The sequence below is a fragment of the Triticum aestivum genome, chromosome 1D (assembly GCF_018294505.1).
Source record: "Triticum aestivum cultivar Chinese Spring chromosome 1D, IWGSC CS RefSeq v2.1, whole genome shotgun sequence".
In the NCBI taxonomy this organism is placed as follows: Eukaryota; Viridiplantae; Streptophyta; class Magnoliopsida; order Poales; family Poaceae; genus Triticum; species Triticum aestivum.
The window spans coordinates 12033211-12054041 of record NC_057796.1 but is presented as its reverse complement, the minus strand read 5'-3'; the positions used below and the strand labels follow the sequence as shown (position 1 = coordinate 12054041).

General features: G+C 47.1%; 1 protein-coding gene and 1 non-coding gene across 2 annotated transcripts; both read right to left on the bottom strand.

Moving 5' to 3' along the window:
- Nucleotides 1-2851: 2851 nt before the first annotated feature.
- TRNAS-UGA (transfer RNA serine (anticodon UGA)) lies at nt 2852-2933 on the bottom strand. Its single transcript has one exon. It is a non-coding gene; the product is annotated as a tRNA-Ser (tRNA).
- A 10646-nt stretch (nt 2934-13579) lies between these two features.
- LOC123162885 (uncharacterized acetyltransferase At3g50280) lies at nt 13580-15301 on the bottom strand. The gene has a single exon (XM_044580644.1). It carries the CDS (start codon nt 15247-15249, stop codon nt 13819-13821), a length of 1431 nt encoding a protein of 476 aa, XP_044436579.1. The 5' UTR covers nt 15250-15301; the 3' UTR covers nt 13580-13818.
- Between the last annotated feature and the right edge of the window lie 5530 nt (nt 15302-20831).

Sequence of the window (20831 nt, the reverse complement as noted above, 5' to 3'; positions counted from 1 at the left end):
CATTGCGGTGTTTCCAAAGCCACCAGACATGTGGATGATGATAGAAGATAGCCCTCATCGGAGAGACGATGGTGACTGTGAGCAGGGGATGGCCCACAAGTCAGCGAAGGTCATCATCAATGAAGGAAAAACTTTCGTGGAGCGACACCAGGCAAGCACGTCGTGCCAAATCTGGTGGGAGAATGAGCAACTGATGAGGAGGCGCTAGAGATCCTCGGGGACCTGATCATAGAGGTTACAAACATCTCCATGCGGGAGGACCCGAAGGGCCAAGCGGTTGGCCGTCCAGCACCCATCTTGGATAGCAAGCCAGGCAAAGAGCATGGGCAGCAAGGGCGCCCACGTCTTTCACATGATCCGCTAGTACTTGCGAGTATTGGCTCGAGTCCGCCCACCTCCATCGTAGCTCGTCGGGGCCATCAGAGATGTCGAAGAGGCGCACACGGCACCAGAGTTGTACTGCACCGCACCAGGGTAGTCGGGCCGAGTGCGTCGTGGATGTCACGCACCCAAGCACGACCATGTAGGTCATCCCGCGCAATGCGGACACGACGTTGGCGCTTGGGGATCGACGAGGGCGAAGAAAGAGTGATGATGTTGTTGATGGTTCACTCGTCGATCCAATGGCCAGTCCAAAACCTGCGTGAGTCGTCGTCACGCAAGATCCATGATGTAGATGCACGAAAGATATGGCAGGCCTCGGGGCCGGAGGGGAGGTGAAGGTGGCTCCAAGAGCATGATGGGTGAGTAGCTAAAATTGAAGCCAACGCTTGCGCAAGGCAATGCCACTATCCTGAATGTCGAGCCGGCCCAACGAAATGGGGCGGCAAACTAGAAAGAGTGTTATTTTTCTTGTTATGTGCAAAGATTTATATTTACCGGCAATTCACACATTAGTACGGGCTTAGTAATTTATAGTTGGAATCCGAGATGCTCGAGTTTATAAGGAGGGTGCAAAATTTCATGATGAAACGATTCTCGAGGAGCTCTACACACAAAAAGTTTGGGCCTTCGAAATGCCCTTTTGCAAAGTTACTTTGAGAGCCGAATTTTGTTTTGGCCGATTACACATGTATGAACAGTGAAAACAAATGGCGTAGACACCCCGCAAAAAAAAAACAAATGGAGTACACGGTGAAAAAGCATTCGACAGTTGGCGTGATGGATCGTCGGCTGCAGCCCTCGGCCGTCACAGCTAGGTAGTGCCTCGCCACTGTCCACGGAAGAGTTGCCTCTGGACTTCATGGCTGTTCCACCCTCGACGACAATCACGGCAAGTGGCCGAGCTTGCACATCTCTTCAGCTTTCCTTTCTTTTTTTGCGAATGACCATATCTTTCTTCAGAGTTCATTCGCTTCGCTTCAGACTTCAGGCTACACGACCCGCTTTTCTGCATCTGTCGTTTCTTCAGACTTCCAAGCTGCACGAACTGCTTTCCTTCACCCGTTGTTTTTCTTCAGAGTTCTGGCTCGCGCCAACTGCTTCGCGTCGATCGCCTTTGGTTTTTCCACATACGGGGTGCAATTTTCATCGATTGAAATTTGCAAAAATTTCTACTGAGAATCGGCAAGACTGAAGAAAAGTATATAATGTTTTCAGCTGAGCTGTCAACCTTTTCGTCTTGTGTTAAGACTAGTAGCCTGTAGCCGTCAGGAACGAGGGTGATGTTGGTTCAGAGTTGTAATGCTTACTTAGGCGCCCGAAAATCACAATTATATATGGGTCACTCACCTGTGTTGACGATGATTGCGAGATGAACACAGACTTCCAAGCTACGCGTACGGATTGCTTCTCTATATTTTTCTTCTTCTTCTTCAGATTTCCGAGTTGTACGAATTACAATGCTTCTCTGTATCTGTTAGCAGTTTTTCTTCAAAGCTCAGGCTGCATGAGCTGCTGCACCATGATCACTCTTGCCGCTCAGAATTGGTCAACCGACATATTGCGAATTTCGTGTGGAGATCCGTACGTAGTACCAGATCATTCCTTTGTTACATCACCAACCGTGAATAATCCAGTAAAGAAATAGGGAAATGTATGAATGCTATTTGTCTCATTGACAACCATAGGGTCAAAAGGCAAAATGCAGTGATCATTCTTTTCACAAAGTTGCCAGCATACAAAATGACTAATGGTCCATATTCACAGGAAAAGAAATTATTTATATTTAAAACTGAACATTTTCTTTGGCTGTGCGCCTCCATATATTTTATGACTTGGAAGATAAAAGAGTACCTTAGCATGTGGATTTTTTTTTCTTAAGAGGACAATTAGATCATCAACAGCTCAGGAAACGGAGGGGAAACCTTGCGAGGCAGGCAGACACATGGCAACAGCCAACCATTGTCACTGTAAATTTATTTGTTCAATCTCTCTTTTCTACTGTAAATGGCAGTTCTGTTATCAGTTCAGTGCCGCTGTTTAAGAGTATATCGGACCTTGCTTCTCCGGTCCCTATGGGACGATACAGCGTCTGAAAAGAATTCTGAATCTTAGCATGGCAAGTGCCAATAAAGCTGGTCCGTGTATGTCTTTGACGCAAAAATTTCTATGCCGTGGGTTTTGGTGTATGTCTTTGGGGAGTAAAGCTGAAGTGAAGACCGTTTACAGTTGACAGGAATGCACCGTTCACCCAACAATCGAAATGTTGCTTGCTTCCACAAAAATGATGTATCTAGAACAAAAATACATCTACATACATCAATTTCTGCGACAAGTAATTCCGAATGGAGGGAATATATAATAGCAATGCGAAAAATGCATCCTTAACAATTTTATTTCCTCATGCAAATCATAAAAGAAAAAAAATACATAAGAGGAACACTGGCAAGGAAAAAAGAAGGAGGAAAAACGTCGACAGCAGGGATCGAACCTGCGCGGGCGTAGCCCAACAGATTTCAAGTCTGTCTCCTTAACCACTCGGACATATCGACCATGCTTGTGTTAATTTATTCCTGCTGACCTTAAATTAATACAGGTCAGTGACCAGATTTGTATGTCATGGAAGGAGTACGTGTCGTTGATTTTTTATTTTATAAAGGACACTTTATTATCTCGAAATGTAGCGGCATTAAGAGTACCACCCAGCCACTGCATAATTAGAATGCACACAGCCAAACACCAGCAGTCTGACAAATAGAAAGGTAAAAGACCGATAATTTGGCAACAGTAGAGTCCATAGACCGACACTATGCCTATGTCGAAAGAGATGGTGGACCGATCCAGAGATTATGCTGCCACCCATGTTGGGGAAAAACCTCTGTAGCCATCTATTCCAACAACGTGCACACCACCTTGAACAACGGTTGGTACTCCGCTCGTTGTAGCGTAGACCACGTAGGAAGCGAGTGCGTACAACGGAAAACAACCTTCAAAGAAGAAGCATTTTTGTCATTGAAAACAACATCATTTCTACATAGTCAAAGCTACCATAGTAAGACATAACCTCCCACCCTTATAAGCGTTTTGTACCTATTTGAAATACCGTCCAGCCAATGACCAAAAATATTGATAACACTTGTAGGCGGACACAAATTTGACGCTATTTGGATGACTGACCACGTAGAACACGCAAACTTACATTCGAAAAAGAGGTGTTTAATTGTCTCATCATGAGTACAAAAACAACACTTCATACTTCCTGACCAGTTGCATCGTGTGAAGTTGTCTTTGGTTAGTACAACTCTATGGAGATACCACATGAATATTTTAACTTTAAGTGGTACCTTTGCTTTCCAATTATTTTTGTTATTACTCACCGTACCTCAGAATGTGTGAGTGCACGATACACTGAGTCTACTGTGAAAGACCCCGGGGTGTCGGCTCTGGTTACTCGGGTGACGAAGCTGGCGTCTCGCTGGAGCACGGCCTCAGGGTTGATGGCTCGCCTGGTGCGCGGCCTTGGGGTTGGTGTGGATGTTGGAGCGGCGGCTTCAGTTCTGGTTGTAGAGTGTCGGCTTTGGGTTGCTCTCATGACGGAGCTGGCGGCTCGCCTGGTGCACGGCCTCGGGGTCGGTGTGGGTTGATGGTGCCCTTTTGGGGGCATGTTGTAACAGTTTTCGCTCGGTTTTCCGTTAATTAACCGGGCAATTCTCTTCGTCTTAATGAATCGGGCCCTAAGGGACGGCGTTTCAAAAAAAAAACTGCGAAAGACCCCGATGTAATAAGGTTCCAGCGAAACATATATATTCCAACCTTGTGTCAGGTTAATCGAATCCAGACAGGACAAGAGATTATTCCATGACATAAGTCGGGTGCCAATCAAATCATGTCTGAACGAAATATTTGGCGGGAATGAGCTGAGCACCCACGCAATAGTATTATTCTTATTGTGTGCAATGTTGTATAAGGCTGGGTATTGTTCTCAGAGACTGACATTGCCTAGCCAGATGTCTTCCCAAAAATGAATCTCCGACCCGTCCTTTATCGTGAAAGAGCCAAAGCGATGTTTCTTTGCCGCCATTAGGCCAGGTCAAAAGTGTGAGTCTCCAGGTTTCGAATATATCTGAGACACCGCCTTTTGGCCTATATACTTGTTGCGCATCATAGTTTGCCAAACATCATCCTCAGTAAGAAGTTTGAACAACCATTTATTAAGTAGGGACTCATTCTTGACCTGCAGGTCAAAGAATACCAAGGCCACCTTGGCCTTTCGGCCTACGAACCACGCCCCACGTGGCATTCATCTAGAATCATTAGTTTTATTTACTAGACATGATCACATGCGTTCACATGGGCTAGAAAATGTTGCATGTCTCTTGACCTAAGCCATTTGCTTTCTTCACATAATTACATTAAGAATATAAAAATATTGTGCGTAGTGTTGAGAAAAAGAATGTGCATATCAACATATGTTAATATGCTCTTTCCTCCCAAGAATACATTCCTCCAAGCAATTGGTCACGCTGGTCCTTTTACTATTCGTAGCGTGATGATAAAATTTACCTACTTACGTGCAAGTGAATACATTAATGTTTCCTAAAGAAAAGAATACATTAATGTTGCAGCAACAAATCCTTAGCTGACTGCAACAGAGGGTGTGTAAATACGAACGTTTAACGTCAACATATATGTGTTCCGTCACTTCATTAGAAGAACTGTGTACGCAAATTTATATGATTTCTAGCTCCAAAATGTAGTTCATATGATTTCTCGGGCTGATGAGCTACCGAGGACTCTTCCTAGAACCGGTATATATACCAAGTAAAAGTTGAGAAATTATAACTTGACTAAAATGTAGCTTAACCATGATGCGCATGAAGATTCATTCCCCTAATTAAATAGCTCCATTATTCACTGGATGATCCAACGGCGGAAGCACTGGCATTGAAGAAACAATCGTTCTTTCAACAGGTACACACACTTCTGGATTTTATGTAATGGAAAATTTTCACTTCTGTCCATGTTCCATGATTTCATTATTGTTTCATAGGAAACTACAAGGTCCTATAAATGTTCACAACCTGTGTTTAGTACTATTGGTCATGTTGTGTTTTACTAGTTACCAACGCATAATGTAATGCATGCCATCATTCTTTGTTTAGTACTGTTGAATTAGAATAATAATCTGCATCTGCAGGACAGTCATAAAACTGCCTTTTTGTTCATTGCCATTTTTTTCGCATTGCTATTTCTGCTCTTACGTGGTCTTTGAAACATGTAATCTGCTTGAGGCTATGTTAAAATTTCATCAAGTGTGAACATATGACACTTGCATGGACCTGTGCTAACTGAACTGTATTTGTTAGGTTTGATCTCTCCCAGCACAAGAAGCTTGATGAGCAAGAAGCACTAGAGTTGGAGGCAAAAGGCTGTAGCTCTTCTGTTTTGTAACATCATTCTAGCCAATTAGATGCAGTTTCTAATGGCACTGCTTGTTGAGCTGTGATTTATTTTCCTCGTTCATAGCCAGTCTTGCCCATGATGTACCACAAATGATCCTCTAATGCAATGTAACACCTGATATGTACGTATGTCTCTTCCGCTGGTTCATGATTGTGATCGTGCAGTTAGAAATCTATGTTGCTTGAAGTGGATGAATTAATTCTCATGTACTAGAAGATATTTCTGATGATGCTCACAAACTTTTTAGTGACCAACATGTTTGGATTTCTTGCATGGTTCCTGATGTAACACAAGTTACTGATGAAATTAGATACACAGAACCTTCACGCAGTACATATGTGCAGATATTTTATAAATCTAAGACGAGAGGGCATCTGTACAGATCTGAAAAGTAGTCTTTTTAATAAAGAATTGTATGATTGATATATGAGAGCCTTGAGGTGGTTACTACCAAAGTTATCTTCTATATGTAACTAGTTGTAGGGGGGTTTCTTGAAATGTACATTAAGAAACCTCCACCTCAATCTGTACCCATGCTGCTGCATCTAATGGATAAGGTTTGTTTTTCTATTTTTGCACCCTAGGCTCATTTTCTATACTAGTTGCTCCCTGGAGATAGCCGGACGTTTTTGGCTGCTCACTGGCCTGGGCATTTGGTTACCGAACTGAAGAACCGAACCGGAACCGAATAAACGGTTAATATCATTAGTGGTTAACGGTACGGTCGCTGCGTGTGCAAATGTACTGTCGCTGCATGACAGCCGTACTGGGCGTACTGCCTACTTGTTTTGTTTTTCATATACACAAGGAAGATGACATACTCACTTACAAACATTTTTCCAACTAAACACACTACAGTCTACACGTCACATAATTAAAAACACAGAGTAACCTGTGTTGGTTCAGCTATTGCTAACTTGCTATGCTACTGTCTAACTTGATGTAAATTACTAAAAAAAAATATGTGTTGAGTGTTGACTTGTCATGTGGCGTGTAGTCGTCTGGCCAATTCAAAAATTCGCGTCAACTTTGGCTTGTGTGGTATTTACCGAAACCGTACTGAAATATTTTAGTAAATACCAAAACCGAACTGTATAATTTCATACCATATTTACCAAATAACCATACTTATCAAACCATATTAACCGAACGCCCAGGGCTACTCACACTGGAGTCCTGACTGCCTAGAGATTGTTCAAACATGTAGGACGTGTTTGGTTGCCTGCATTATGCCCAACCAGACCCGCGCGGGGAAAAACTGGGTTGTTTGGTTCTCTGTGTTTACTGTTGGGCATGCATAGCACAAAATTCAAAGCATCTTTGGGTCTGTCTCGCTGGGAACGTTCAGATCGACGGTTTCCAGTGAGCCAGGCTGAGCTGAGCCACAGCGAGTGCACATGGGTGGGCCCGTTGCACGAGAGGAGGCTGCGGACGCGAGCTAGTACACAGTCTGTACGGGCTATCTTCTTCTACCTCCACTAAGCTCCTCCCTAATCTCCTTTCTTCCTTCTCCCTTTCAATCTACACAACAATGCTTCGATTTCAGATAAGTCAACACTCAACAATGCTTCGATTTCAGATAAGCTCTGCACGAAAAAGATGCACATCGATGTTCACTACACCACGACACGAGTTTAAGTGCAATTAACTGCCGGGGAAAATATGAGATACAGGGCAATGTATCTGCCAGGAATGATCTAACTGCCGGAAAAAGCAATTTAGGTCAAGATATCTGCCGGGACAACTTCTACAACTAGGGCAGTCAGTCTGTCGGGACAGGTGTTTACTTACTACGTCAGATAAACCGCCGGTAACCGTTGCGCGGGGCAGAAAATATGCCGGCACCTGCAGACAGCGAGGGTGCAGCGAGGCCTCGCGTCCCAGATCTCCCTGCGTCTACACCCACACCGGCGCCGGCGTGGCGCACCTCCCAAATCCTTCCCTGGCTCGACCCGCCTCCTCCTGTCTCCTCTATCCACCATCCAACTAAGAGCCGTTCCCGTCATCTCCACTTCCCCAAGCCACCCCTATCGCTGGCGCTTCCACCGCGATGCTCAAGATGACGGCCGGCTGAGGGATCCGTCGGAGGTCAGCGGCGAGCTCGGAGGCAACCTCCGCGAACCGCCTGGCGATTTCTCCTCCTTCCAGAGCACGCCGTCGACGCTGGCGCTGGCAAGTTCGTTCACCATGGCGACCGCGCTGGTGGGCTGCGCCAGACCTTCGGTGCCCTCTAAGCTCTGCCCGCCTTTCACCTATATCGTTGCCTATGGTGTGCCCCTGCCATGTCAGGTAATCCTGCAGGTCCGGCGCCCACAACCTCTCTGTTCTTCTGCTTTCCTCAACATGTGTCCGTATGCTGCTCCCTCTTCTACCTTTTCGTTCCTCTGCTCTGCTTCTTACTGTTAGGAGTAATCTTGAGTCATGTACGAGTTGCTAGAAAAGTGCTTGCTATTTCAGCTAGGTTCATTAACGCAAAAGTGAGTTACTACAACTTGCTCACCCTAGTATGTCTTCAGGTGTCCACGCGTGGAAGAGTACTAGTTGTATCAGAGTAGATTTAGGCTAATTGTGTTCAATGTGGCCGGTGATTAAGAGTCCTGGTAGTACTAGGACGGCCAGGAACGAGTTGGTTTCAAGATCAAGAACAAGCAGGTCCTTGGTCGGTTGTCTCATGCATATATATATACATATGCAGGTGCATGACATTGTACCACAGGAAGCTGAGAAGAAAAAAAGAGGGCACGCATACAAGCCCTTGGCTACAAGTTTTTTGTTTGTGCGCGTGTTCGTCGTCTTTGATGTGATTGATCCATGGGCGGAATTCCAACACTTACAAATAGTAACTGAATGGTCCAGATAAAGTTTATTGTTGAGAGTTTTGCTGCATGATAAGTCTACTAAATATGTTCTGTTTTAGTCTCTCTTTCCCTCTTGTTGAAAGCAAATCATCACTACAAAGCTAGCTTAATCAATCAAATTCATATGTGCTGTTTAGAATTTCTGCATTGAAACAAGCTCTTTTGATTCTAGCGTTGTTGCCTTAGAACAAATTATCATTCTAGCTGTTGTTCAGATATTTTCTTTACAGTTCTGCATATATAGGGAGCCAATAGAAGTGACAAAACATGGGCTTTTGTGGGTTTGCTGTTCTTGGTTGTTCAAAAATGTGGCCAGATGACATTGTGTCAATTGATTTTGAGTTTGCTAGCATACATATTGTCTGAAATGCAGTTCTGTAGTTATACTTAATGCCACGTTTTGTGCCCTGGTGTGTTTGTGAGATACTGAGATGTCTTTCTGCTTTCATTGCGTATGTAAGATGGTTGGGAGCTTGTAAAACTGCATGTCATATCTGATGGTTGGATATATGATTTTGTTGTTCGCCCCCTTCCCTGAAAGTACACGGTCTAATTAAATTATCTACATTTAACATGAAAAGTTCTGGAATAAGCGTGATGAATAGATGTATCTTGCTATGAAGAAAGTGATGATGTTTTTTAATGAAGTGATGCAGCTGCAGCAGCGTGTAACATGTATTCATTGCAATATTGTCTTATTTGTGGAGATTGGTTAGTATTTTGCGGTTGATGGCTGTAGCTGGCTTTTCCTCCTAAAATTTACATGTGGTGGGACCAGAATACATGTGCCATGAAATTCACTTTTCCTCCTAACATACTTATACTTAGCACTCTGATCTTTGTAGAAAAAACCTTGCTGGGTCTGAAGTTGTCCAGATGCATGGTGAATGGTGCGAAATGGGGTAGAAAGAAAATTCATGTGCTTGCACGGAGTGGAAGCGAATGTGATCGGGGGGTCACTGTCAAGAGAGTGCTTCCTTGGCTCGCTACCTAAGGAAAATGGTGAGTAGCTACTTGAAACTATCATCTTTGTTCTTAATTGTTTTTAGCAAAGGCAAAAATATTCTAGGTTCTGCTCTTCATTCAGAATATTCACAAGTAAATGATTTCCTTGCTGGTATATCTGACATTTCAGCCAGTATCATGGAAATAATAGAGCTGGTCATTTGATTAGGCTCACAAGTAGCTGGATTTTTTGATGTGAAGATGCATCAGTGCATTTTAGGACTCAACGAGTTGTGTGGCCTCGCAGAAAATTGGCTTCCTCGCGTGGATGTGCTGCTTGCTTTCTTTTGTGTATTTGCTCAAGGTGAAGGTTTGGTGACTGATATGATTGGTATGTGCATGCTATCCTGGGACACGTCAAGGATTAACTGTTGTTCATAAAACATGTTTGGCATGTGTAGATGGTCCTCGTGTCCGTATAATTTTCCGGGGAATAACTGTTGTACTCTCTACTAATTAACTTTGAACTGACCCAGCGTTAATTAATATGGATCGGAAGGAGTAATATAATTCTGACTATCTCTTGCTTTCAGGTGGTTGTCAAAATGCAGTCTCGAACTTAAATACTTGTGAGATGCTGTAAATGGTTTGCTTCCTTTTTCAGGTCACTAGTATACTACTCTTGCACTCACAAGTTCGTAGATGTGCGTTCTGTGACCTAAAGGATCTATTTGTAGCATCTAAAGAAGTTATGAACATTTTAGTATCTATCTGATGGAGTAGCACTCTGCGATGGATCGGTTTCTAACTAAAACCAGATGGTATATATCTAGTTATTACGTACTGGACATATGAACCTACAAATGTATGTCTATGTATGTATGTACACAGGATGGATTGTTGTCCTTTTGCATGTGATGTACTGGACTTATGAAAGGTGTATACCAATGTATGTATGCAGACATGATATGTCGCAGTTCATGCAACTTTAATTACTGTACAAAAAGTGGAGAGAAGTGATATCGGTTGAACTGGAAGGGGATTTGTGTGTTGGCAGTGTACTTGATTAAGAGCACATCGATTGCCGGGAATTGTTCTAACTGCCCCGCATTGTCAGCCTGCCGGTAAAAATCTATGTGCCGGGAATTGTGCTAACTGCCGGCAAAGCTGCCATGCAGGTCAAAGTAACTACCGGGATTTCTAGTAAGTGCCGGGAATTGTCTTTCCCGACGGGACTTTCCAGGGCAGTTTCCAATTGCCGGCAAAAGGCATTCCCGGCAGTTATTCTGCCTCTACTAGCTAGTTTTCCCGGCAGATAAAGTGACCCCCTAAGTTTTGTCATGGTGTAGTGGTTACGGTTCGATTTTTGTGATCGGTTTGTAGTTTCATCCTCCACTAAGTTTCTCAATTTTGTGTTTATGTTTGGAGCTATTTTGGAAAAAATAATTGTCAAATTCGTCGCGCACGATCGACAGTTGGAAATTTTCTTTGGCCAGTAGCCTAATCTCGCAGTTCCACACGACATTCATGATGCAAGTTTTCTGTTTCGATGATCGTAAACGAGAAGATCTACATCTTCCTCCTGATTGTACATATACATATGTGTGGTATGATTTAAGACACTACTTAATCATTCCTCTAGGCTGGCATGGTTTCTCTCGATCTCCTCTTTTGCGTCTTCCTGCAATGGCGTCATCGTCGCTGTTGTTCATCTCGGCCTTCTCTCCATGATCCTACTGCACTGATACCGCCATGGCACGCACACTGTATTTTTTCTCCTTTGTTCTTTGCCTCAGAGCCCTCCTATTCGTGCCTCTCACGCCGGCGCCATTTCTCTTGACCTCCTTGCCCGCGTCCTATTACACTGGAGTCATTTCTGGCGTCGGTCATCTCGGCCTCCTCTCTCTCGTCTTACCGCACTGAAACTGCCATGGCGCAAGCACTGCATTTCTCCTCCTCTATCCTCTGTCTCCGTGCGAACATTCTCTACGGCTACGAGGCTAGCATCTAGTTCGCCGCGCCGCTGTCAGGTCGCTCGCGCACGACTACGTGCTCGTTGTGTCGGACACCGAGCCACGGCCACTATCCACTGCAGTCGTCATGGTCCGACACACACTTCATTTCTCCTCCCCCATCCTATGCCTGAGCGCTCCTCTGCACGGACTTTCTCCATGGAGGCAACGCTAGCAACTAGTTCGCCTCGGGGCCGCGGTCGGGCCGCGGTCACCGTCCATCGTAGTCGCAAGGCATAGTATGTGTGTTAAGTGCACATGTTAGCTCTTAATCATATCTCGTGTATACAACCAAACACCGTGTAGTTGCATGATCTTAGCCAATGCGGGAAACCAAACGCTAACCCAAAATTGTTCCCCTAATGCAAAAAGACTAGATGCGAGCAACCAAACAATATGCAGATGCTAGTTTTCGCCCGTATTTCCTCAACCAGCCTCCGTTGAGTCCGACTGAGCTGGCCAGGTTACAACGAGAAAGCAACCAAACACGCCCGTAATGGTGATACAGAGATCTGGAGCCCATATTCAGTGATCCTCGCTGATTGCCGAAAGGCCCAAGGTAACAAGGGCCATGGCCCAGAGTGTGCCAGCAATATCCTTTGTTGACTGTAGACATAGTAACCGACTATTCGTCACTGTTGAACACTGTAGCACCACAGTTTGCCCGGCAGGACCATTGGCTGGCTACGCAACTACTTTCAGGTAGCTGCCGGATTTGCATCAGTATCATTCACACATTGTCCAGAGTAAATTGCACAAAACCACCACTTTGAAGGTTAGGTTTACAGAAAACACTACGTTACATTTTTTGCAGAAAACACCGTGTCTATCGTATTTTTTTTCCAAATAACACTGATCGGCGTATTTGCCTTGACTGAGCACGTTTATGACAGATGGGGCCCACTAGTCAGGCTGATGTGGCATCAATTTCTAACACCGTTACGTTGAACCGTCCTTTTGCTGGACATGGGCCCACTTGTCAGCATTTCATCCTAGTTTCTCTCTCTCCCTCCCTCGAACCAGTAGAGCAGCATGCAGGAGCGCCACCGCCGCCGCCGCCCACTGCCATGGCCCTGAGCTCCACAAAATTCGTCGCAATTAACCAGCTCTCGCGTTGGATCCAGCAAGAATCGAGCCGCAGCCCCCTCTGCATCTCGGATTCCTGCTCCTCTGTCACGAGCGACGGCCGCGAGCACCAGCGGGACCTGGATGAGGTAGGCGACCCCATCAATGCAGTCGTCCTGGAGTGCGCGCACGGCGTCCTCGGCGCGTGGCGGAAGGGCGCTCCTCAGCCGGGGGCGGGACGGGCGGCGTCCTCTGCTTTCCCCTCGGTGCGGCAAAGGCGATGGCGTCCTCGGCGCGTGGCGGAAGGCTGCCCCTCGGCCGGGGGCGGGACGGGCGGCATCCTCTGCTCCCCCCTCGGTGCGGCAAGGGCGACGGCGGCGCCTGCCTCGGCCGGGGTCGGGACGGGCGACGATAGCCCCTGCCACGGCCTGGGTTAGGACGGGCGACGGCAGCCCCTGCCACGAACAGACGGGCAACGACCTTTGCGTGCACCTGGGCACAGCGCCGGCGACGGCGGACTTTGCCTCGGCCGGCGGCGGGACGGGCGGCGGCGGCTTGGTGAACTGAGATTTGGGGCGATTTGGGGGTACAGTGATAAGATGAACTGAATTTTTCTTCTTCTTTTGTTTCAATGACAGGTGGACCCCACAGTCTCACTCATGATGTTATCGTTACCAATTGTCGCCGTTACATGTAAAATGTTAAGTGTTGCCACCTCAGCCTGACTAGCGGCCCCCACCTGTCATAAACAAGCTTAACTGAGCCCGATCCGCCGATCAGTGTCTTCTGCAAAAAGATTACCGAAGACATGGTGTTTTCTGCAAAAAAAAGGTATTGTAGTGATTTTCGCAAAGCTAACCTTCAAAGTGGTGGTTTTGTGCAATTTACTCCATTGTCCAAGATAAGTAAATGGTGTGGCACACGCCTTAGCTAGAAGTTCTTGTGATTCTAAATAAATCGTGCAGCTGCATGGCCATGGAGAAAAATACTCGTAGAGGATACACGAGAGGATGTTTTGACGTGATGACATGGCCATGCATACGCACACGCGACACTACACCGCAAGTCGAGCAATCCCTCATCAGCTGGAAGGGTCACACGCGCGCGGGAAGGGTCACGGCGTCCATGAACTCGTGGTCCGCGACCAGCCTCTCCAGCGCGTCCGGCGCCAGGCACACCTCCAGCGACATGCTCCCTCCCCGCTCCGGCCCCTCGAACACCGTCGCCTTCCCGTCCGTCTTGTCGCCGAGGCCGCTCCGCACGCCCACCGGCCGTCCCCACCCGAAGTCGTTCCCGAACACGTCGAACCGCGGCGAGCTCTCGGTCTCCAGCCCCGCGCCCCCCGCCGCCGACGACAGGTCCCCGGTGAACGAGAACGTCGGTTCCCGGACCCAGCGTTCCAGGAACCCCCTCAGCGCCGCCTCGTCGAACGACGCCACGGCGCGGTTCAGCTGCCACGCCGTCCAGCCCAGCCCTTTCTCCAGGACCTCGCCGGCCGCGCAGACCGCCCTGCCGGGCACCACGGCGTTGCCCACGTAGCCCGGCGGGATGCCGCGCACGCGCCCCCGGCACCCGATGATGACGGCGTAGAACGTCTCCTGCCCCGGTGCGAGGCGCCGGGCTCGGCACACTGCCCGCCAGAGGTGCGCGAGCAAGGCCTGCAGCGACGAGATGGGCGCGGTGGCGACGCCCGCCATCTCGGCGTTCGCCCTCGCCTTGAGCTTCTTCACGCTCGCGGCGGAGAAGGTGAAGAAGCCTTCTCGCACCGGCGGGAGCTCGAACCGCCGCAGGACGTGCTGCAGCTTGCTGAACGGTAAGGGGATTGGCACGGGGCTCGTCTCCACGAACCACCTCGCGAGCACCGGCGCCGGCGTCGAGACCATCTTCATCTTGTTTAGGCCGTTGTCTGTGATGACGCCATTGACGTCGGCTCGGTGTCGGTGGATCTCCGACCATGCATTGAAGAACTCCCAGAAGGAGGTGCCGTCGCCGACGGAGTGGTTCATGGACACGGCGACGAAGACGCCGTCGGCGAGCTCAGTGACCTGCGCAGACAGCACGGGGAGTGACTCGATGGCCGCGTCCGCGTCAAGCACACCGTTCAGCGAGAACAAGTCCCAGACCACCGGCGATGGGGTGTGCACCGAGCCGACGAGGTCCGCGACGGCCACGCCGGGCGCCGCCGCGTGGACGAGCTCGGCGCCATCCCCTGTGCAGCGCAGAGCGACGGTGACGGTCCTGTCGCCGAGCTCCTCGACGGCGAGCCGGCCGGCAAAGTAGCAGTACCGGTCCAGGGCGCACGCCAAGGAGGACGCGAGGGCGTCTACGAGGCGCTTGCCGCCGACGGGGGGCTTGGGCAGGAGGATGCCCTTCTGGATGTGGTCTATGGTGAGGAGGCGGAGGTCCCATGGCGTTAGGTGGATGACCTCCGACGGCGGCGTGCCGCCACCGCTGGACGGCCGGACCATGCGCCGGGATACGATCCGGACAGTGCCGGCAGCTTCCATGTGCTCGATGCTGCCCATTGGCTCACTCGCGATCAAGATTTCTTGGGACTCGTATGAGGCTAAGAGCTGTTGCTTGCATATATATAGTAGCATCCATCCTAACACGATGGTGTTCAATCTTTGTCGCACACTAGCATTAGATTTAGACCTGGGCATGGACAGCCCGGCCCGAAAAACCCGGGCCAGGCTTGGGCCTTGTTTTGCAGCTAGGAAGGTATTTTGGGCCGGGCTTGGGCTTCTTGTTTTCTGTATTTTGGGCCGGGCTTCGGGTCAGCCTTGCATGTGTGTACACTAGAAAACAGCGTTTCAATCGGCCTTTTGGGCTTCGGGCTTGATCCGGGCTCGGGCTTGAAAATAGAGTGTATTTTGGGCTTAAGGCCGGGCTGGCGTTTGCACGGGTTTAACTAGCAAAACCTGTTTTGGGAAAGCTTTCCCTTCCCCGCGCTTTCCTCTTTTGGTTTTTTTTCTGTTTTCTAACTTTCAAAAATTGTATTTCAGGCTTTCAAGAAATGATGTGACTACTATGTGATTGTACGCGCTATAGGAATCCAGTGCGACGGACCGCTAGCCTGGTGAGTCCGAGTGATGACACCCATGAGTGATGTCGAGTCGCCAGTTTCTCGCAGAAAACACAAGTCTAGCGCGCTAGCTTGGGGCGGACATGCTCAAAAACATCTTGTATCTGAGGTCGCAATCGATCGAGGCGCCGCCGCTTCCGTTGAACAGGATCTGCACGGAACAAATTCGAACCAAGATCATCTTAGCCTCCGGGCAGCCAATCAATGAACCTCCGATTGAAGAGATTTTTGGTGGAGTTACGAGTCATACCCTCAAGCATATGCCTACAAAATTTGAGACGACTTCGAGGGATCTACCTCACCGCTCTAAGGGTTCCGCTTCGCACCTGAGGGTTCTACCTCGCTGCTCCGAGGCTTCTGCATCCCGTCCGAGGGATCTACATGGTCGATGGGTATTGGTTTTAAGATTGTCCACTTCGGATGTCCTCAGAGTTCGATTTAAAATAAGTGGTGATTCTTTTTTTGTTATGGTCCATCCTCTACACTTTGGCTCAAATGATATGTTGTCCCAGTCCAAAGTAATTTGCGAAGTTGTGAGAGTAATTTTCCTGGGGCTCTTTTCCGATCTTTGCTTTGCAGGAAAACACTATTGCCGGCCTATTTTTTAAACTAATATTAAGAGCTGCTATATAATCTTTCAAGCACTCCCAAATTTTTTTCACCTGCGAAACTTGTAAGTGTGGAGTTTGATGGTAATCCCATGGTGGTGGTAGTACCTTATGTGGCAAGCTATGCCATCAGTTTGTCAAAGATGATGTTGTAGTGGCTCTACATTTTCACTAACTTTATATATGTACAATGGATGGGTATCATGGTTTCCTCTCCTTTTTGGTTTTGAGCAAAGCACGTCTCATGGTAGTATCAGCCAACATTTAATGTGATATTATCTAGGGGTCTTCTTGGATGACTCACTCTAAACCTCTAGATTGTGATGAAGTTGCTTTGGTTTATGAACCTATATGTATTGCATTTTAATGTGTCAAAGGACTAGAGAGAGAAGAAAAAGGTTAGATGCAAATCTTCGAAAATACTCTAAAAAGGCTAGGTTTTTTTCCCTGTTCTGTTGGGTGTCGGTCGAACGATGACGTTAGTTGTCTCAGGGAGTGCTACATACTAAACTTTATATTGTGTTTGTGTGCGACGGACGTGGCGTTTTGGCTCTCGGGTGCATCTGCACCAAAGGTGAATAGTAAATTCATTCAAAATAGTAAAAGACTTTAAAAAATCCGAACTGTTTTGCGATGCTATATTCTCATGTGTGTGAAATCCGTTCCAAATTTCGTGGAGTTCGGACATTTCAGTAGCTCTCAGCAAAAAAGACAAATTTTGGGGTTGTAAAAAAATTAATATTCACGTACTATTTTGATCGTTTTTTGTCTTTTTGCCATGAGCTCCTCAGATATTTGAACAAGCTGAAATTTGGCACGAACACCACCGCATTGGAACTTACCCAAAAAAATCATTTTTTAATTTACTGTTCACCGGGTGCAGATGAGTCTGGGCAACGAATTGAATATTTATTTAGTTTTTCTATACAGTATACTAGTAGAATAATTAATTACATGAAGTAGGACTCTGAATGATTTTCTTTTCTTTTGGCCCCCATTTGAAGTGACACGAGAACTGATGACCTTGTTGTACAAAAGTATCCGTGATTAAATAGTACTCCATCTGTCCTAAAATAAATGTAATATAGTTAGTATGAAGCTAAGACGCTTATTTTAGGAGGGAGGGAGTGCGTGGTAGGCCAGGCTTCCTTACACTGATCTGCACGTGGTGTGCCAAATTTTAGCTATGGTTCCTTGAGTACTACTCCCTCCGTTCCTAAATATAAGTCTTTGTAGAGATTGCACTATACACATACAGAACAAAATGAGTGAATCTATATTCTAAAGTATGTCTATATACATCCGTATGTGGTCCATAGTGCAATCTCTATAAAGACTTATATTTAGGAACGGAGGGAGTAGCTACTAGTCGATCGAGCCCTGAATCGCGTGGCATGCTGCCGTCTACTGTAGCAGCCGTACGTGTTAGCCATCACGAAATCTTGTCCTGCCTATCAGTGTGTTTCCTCGTGTATCACGCGCCACAGCATGCATGCATGTGCCCATGTACGCCCCTGGGTATGTGCATGTGCCGATGTTCATGAGTAGAATAAACGTTCTCCTGGATTTCATGTGTGTGGACAAATCTAACCCTCAAACGCCCGCGAACGGCCAGGCGCTACCCGGTGAGGGGTCGCCGCTGCCACTGGACGCCATAGTTGCTGACGGGAAGAGAGAAGAGAGCAATGGTTTATATTCCAACACTTGGAATATTAGAGGAGGGGATGATTGATGATCTAAAAGAAAAGGGATCACTCCAGTCTCGAGGGGAAGGCTGACAAGAAAAACGAAGATAAAAATGGAAAGAGGTAAAAAAACTGGGAGAAGAAAAAACGTCGACAGCAGAGTACATGCATGTGTGTCATGTCTCTGTACATGCATGGGGCGTATTGGGCATGGTGGACATGGATTGCTGGCACTGATTGTAGACTACCAACACATGTCCATCGCCAACCAATGCATGTGCCTGATAAATAAATAAACAAAAACTCATGATTCTAGATGAACGACACGTATCCTTCCATGACAAGTTGAAAAAGTGATCCACACAAATCTGTGTCACTGACAGGTACGGATGCTATAGATGAACGCAGGAAGAAAATAAAACAAAGAATGCCCAATACGCCCCATGCATGTACAGAGACATGACACACATGCATGTACTCTGCTTTGATTCTCAAAATAAAAATGCATGTACTGTGTTTCTATTGATTGCACGCGTAAATATGTAATCAGATGATCGTGCACTCTGCTGCAAGATTTCCTGTAGATCATCTACATGTTTTCTCTTGTCTACACTTTATAGATGTTGATGCTGATGAATAGTTATCTATCCAAAAAATCAAAGCAATTAGTAATGGCACCTCCACTATATAAACGTACCTTGTCCTTCGCCACAGCAGCAGCAATCTGCATCCATCTCAAAAAGAGAGAAGAAAAGGAAACAATCTGCATCCGGGGGGGATTATTAGCATGAAGACCACACAGGCCCTGCTCCTGGCCTCCCTAGCCCTCATGCTGCTATCATCAGGTGGTACACGACGCACGGCGTCTGCGGCAGAAGGTGACGGCGTCGTGGTGCCGGCGGCGGACTGCTCGGGGACGGTGATCGGGCGGGGCGAGGCGTGTGAGCCCCGGAACTGCGAGGCGGAGTGCCGGAGGCAGTACGGCGGGTTGGGCGCGTGCGCCGCCTTGGGGTGCAGCTGCGCCTTGTGCGTCAAGTACCCTCGGCCTCCCTCCTCCGTCGCACAAGGAAACTGATACCGATAAACTAACTAGTGCTGAAATAGAATTCATACAGTGTAATATGCAATAAAAGAAGGATCTATTACTCCTCGAGTATGCTTGGACATTGTAAGCGAACGTGCTTGAATTCATTCAGAATGGTCAAGGAGTCAAGGGAAATAAAGGAAAGGCCTGAGTGCCTGTCTTCACATGCCAACGAACGTGCTTGGACATTGTACCACACTCGAGGGCTAAGCTACGTTCGAGGACTGCACTGTCCGCCAGTTACGCCACGCTCGGATGCTACGCTCGCTTGAGGATTCACATCTTGATCCGATTCCAGTTCACTTAGTTTTAACATAACTCAAAAGCTACGGGTGTCTCCTCTTTGGCTATACCCAGTGGGTGCAAATCCCTTGTTTGTTCTTATGTCTTTCTTACCAAGAAAGTTTGAGTAAGCCCATTGGATATGCAGGACGAACTTTGTATCTCCAACTTAGTCATAGCTCGTCTACTCGGTTGGCTAAAAGAAATTCACCAATGATATCCAATCGGCGCAAGAACTAATTGTGCAAGAATAAAAGAAAAACAAGTCAAAATAACAACTTAAAACTTGATCTGATTGCAAGTACTTAAGCAAAGTAATTAAAAGGTTCACAGCCTCGCTGCTCAGTCGGACTTAAAGTTTTTACAGTTTCACTCGGCATTCCGAGGCAAATTTAATACTTAAAACTTCTCACTTGTTTTTCTCTTCTTCTTGTATGTGCTCCTTCTCCGAGGTGTCTGGCACTCTAGCCGGCTCAACAAACATGTCCAAGCCGATGAGGGAAGCGATCTGACTGGCGGTTCCGATGAAAGTTTTCATGTGGTCTTCAAAGTTATCACCCTCTGGATTCCCCACGCCAATGTTCTGCAACTTCGCTTCATTTATCTTGGGGAAGTGAACCCGAGTGAGAGCTAGAGCTACATTAGCTCCACAGCGAGCAGCAGATTTCTTACACCTCGATACTCGGTCAGGCACTTGCTCAAGTTGTTGTAAACAAATGGGTAGAGCTTCATCGACCTCTTCTCCAGGATGCAGAGTTGCATTGATGCCCTTCATGGATTTTCTCACTTGGGCTATGACGCTTTTTGCTGCTTCTGCTCGTTCTCCTAGTCGGATTACAGCCTCAGCAACCTGAGTGGATGCCCAAGGAGTTTCTTTGATGTCGATACCATATGCTTCAAGCTCCTTCTGCACTTTATGATCCTCCATGATCGGATCAGGACAAAACACTGCATAACAGAGAAACAAACCAGTCAAAAAAGGAAAGATTAGTCCATGGATTTAGTATTGTGAATTCCACTCGATAAGAGAGTAAATGCTTACCCTCAAGCCTCTGCTTAACCTCATCTAGCTGGCCCACCAAGAAGGTTTCGGTGTCGGACATTCCTTGCTTGAGCTCGCCAAGATCCTTTTCATACTTCATTTTGGTCATTTCTGCAAGATCAGACCTTTTCACATATTTGGTATGCCATTCAGACTCAGATGCTTTTAGAGCTTCGATTTGCTTCTTCATGTCCTCCGCCGCCTTCAAGTAGTTATCGTTCATCTCTCTGACCTCTTGGAGCTCCTCCAACCTATCGTCGGCTTTCTTGGTCATAGCATCAGCTTCCTCCCTGGCTTTGGCAAGAGCAGTGTCTTTCTCTT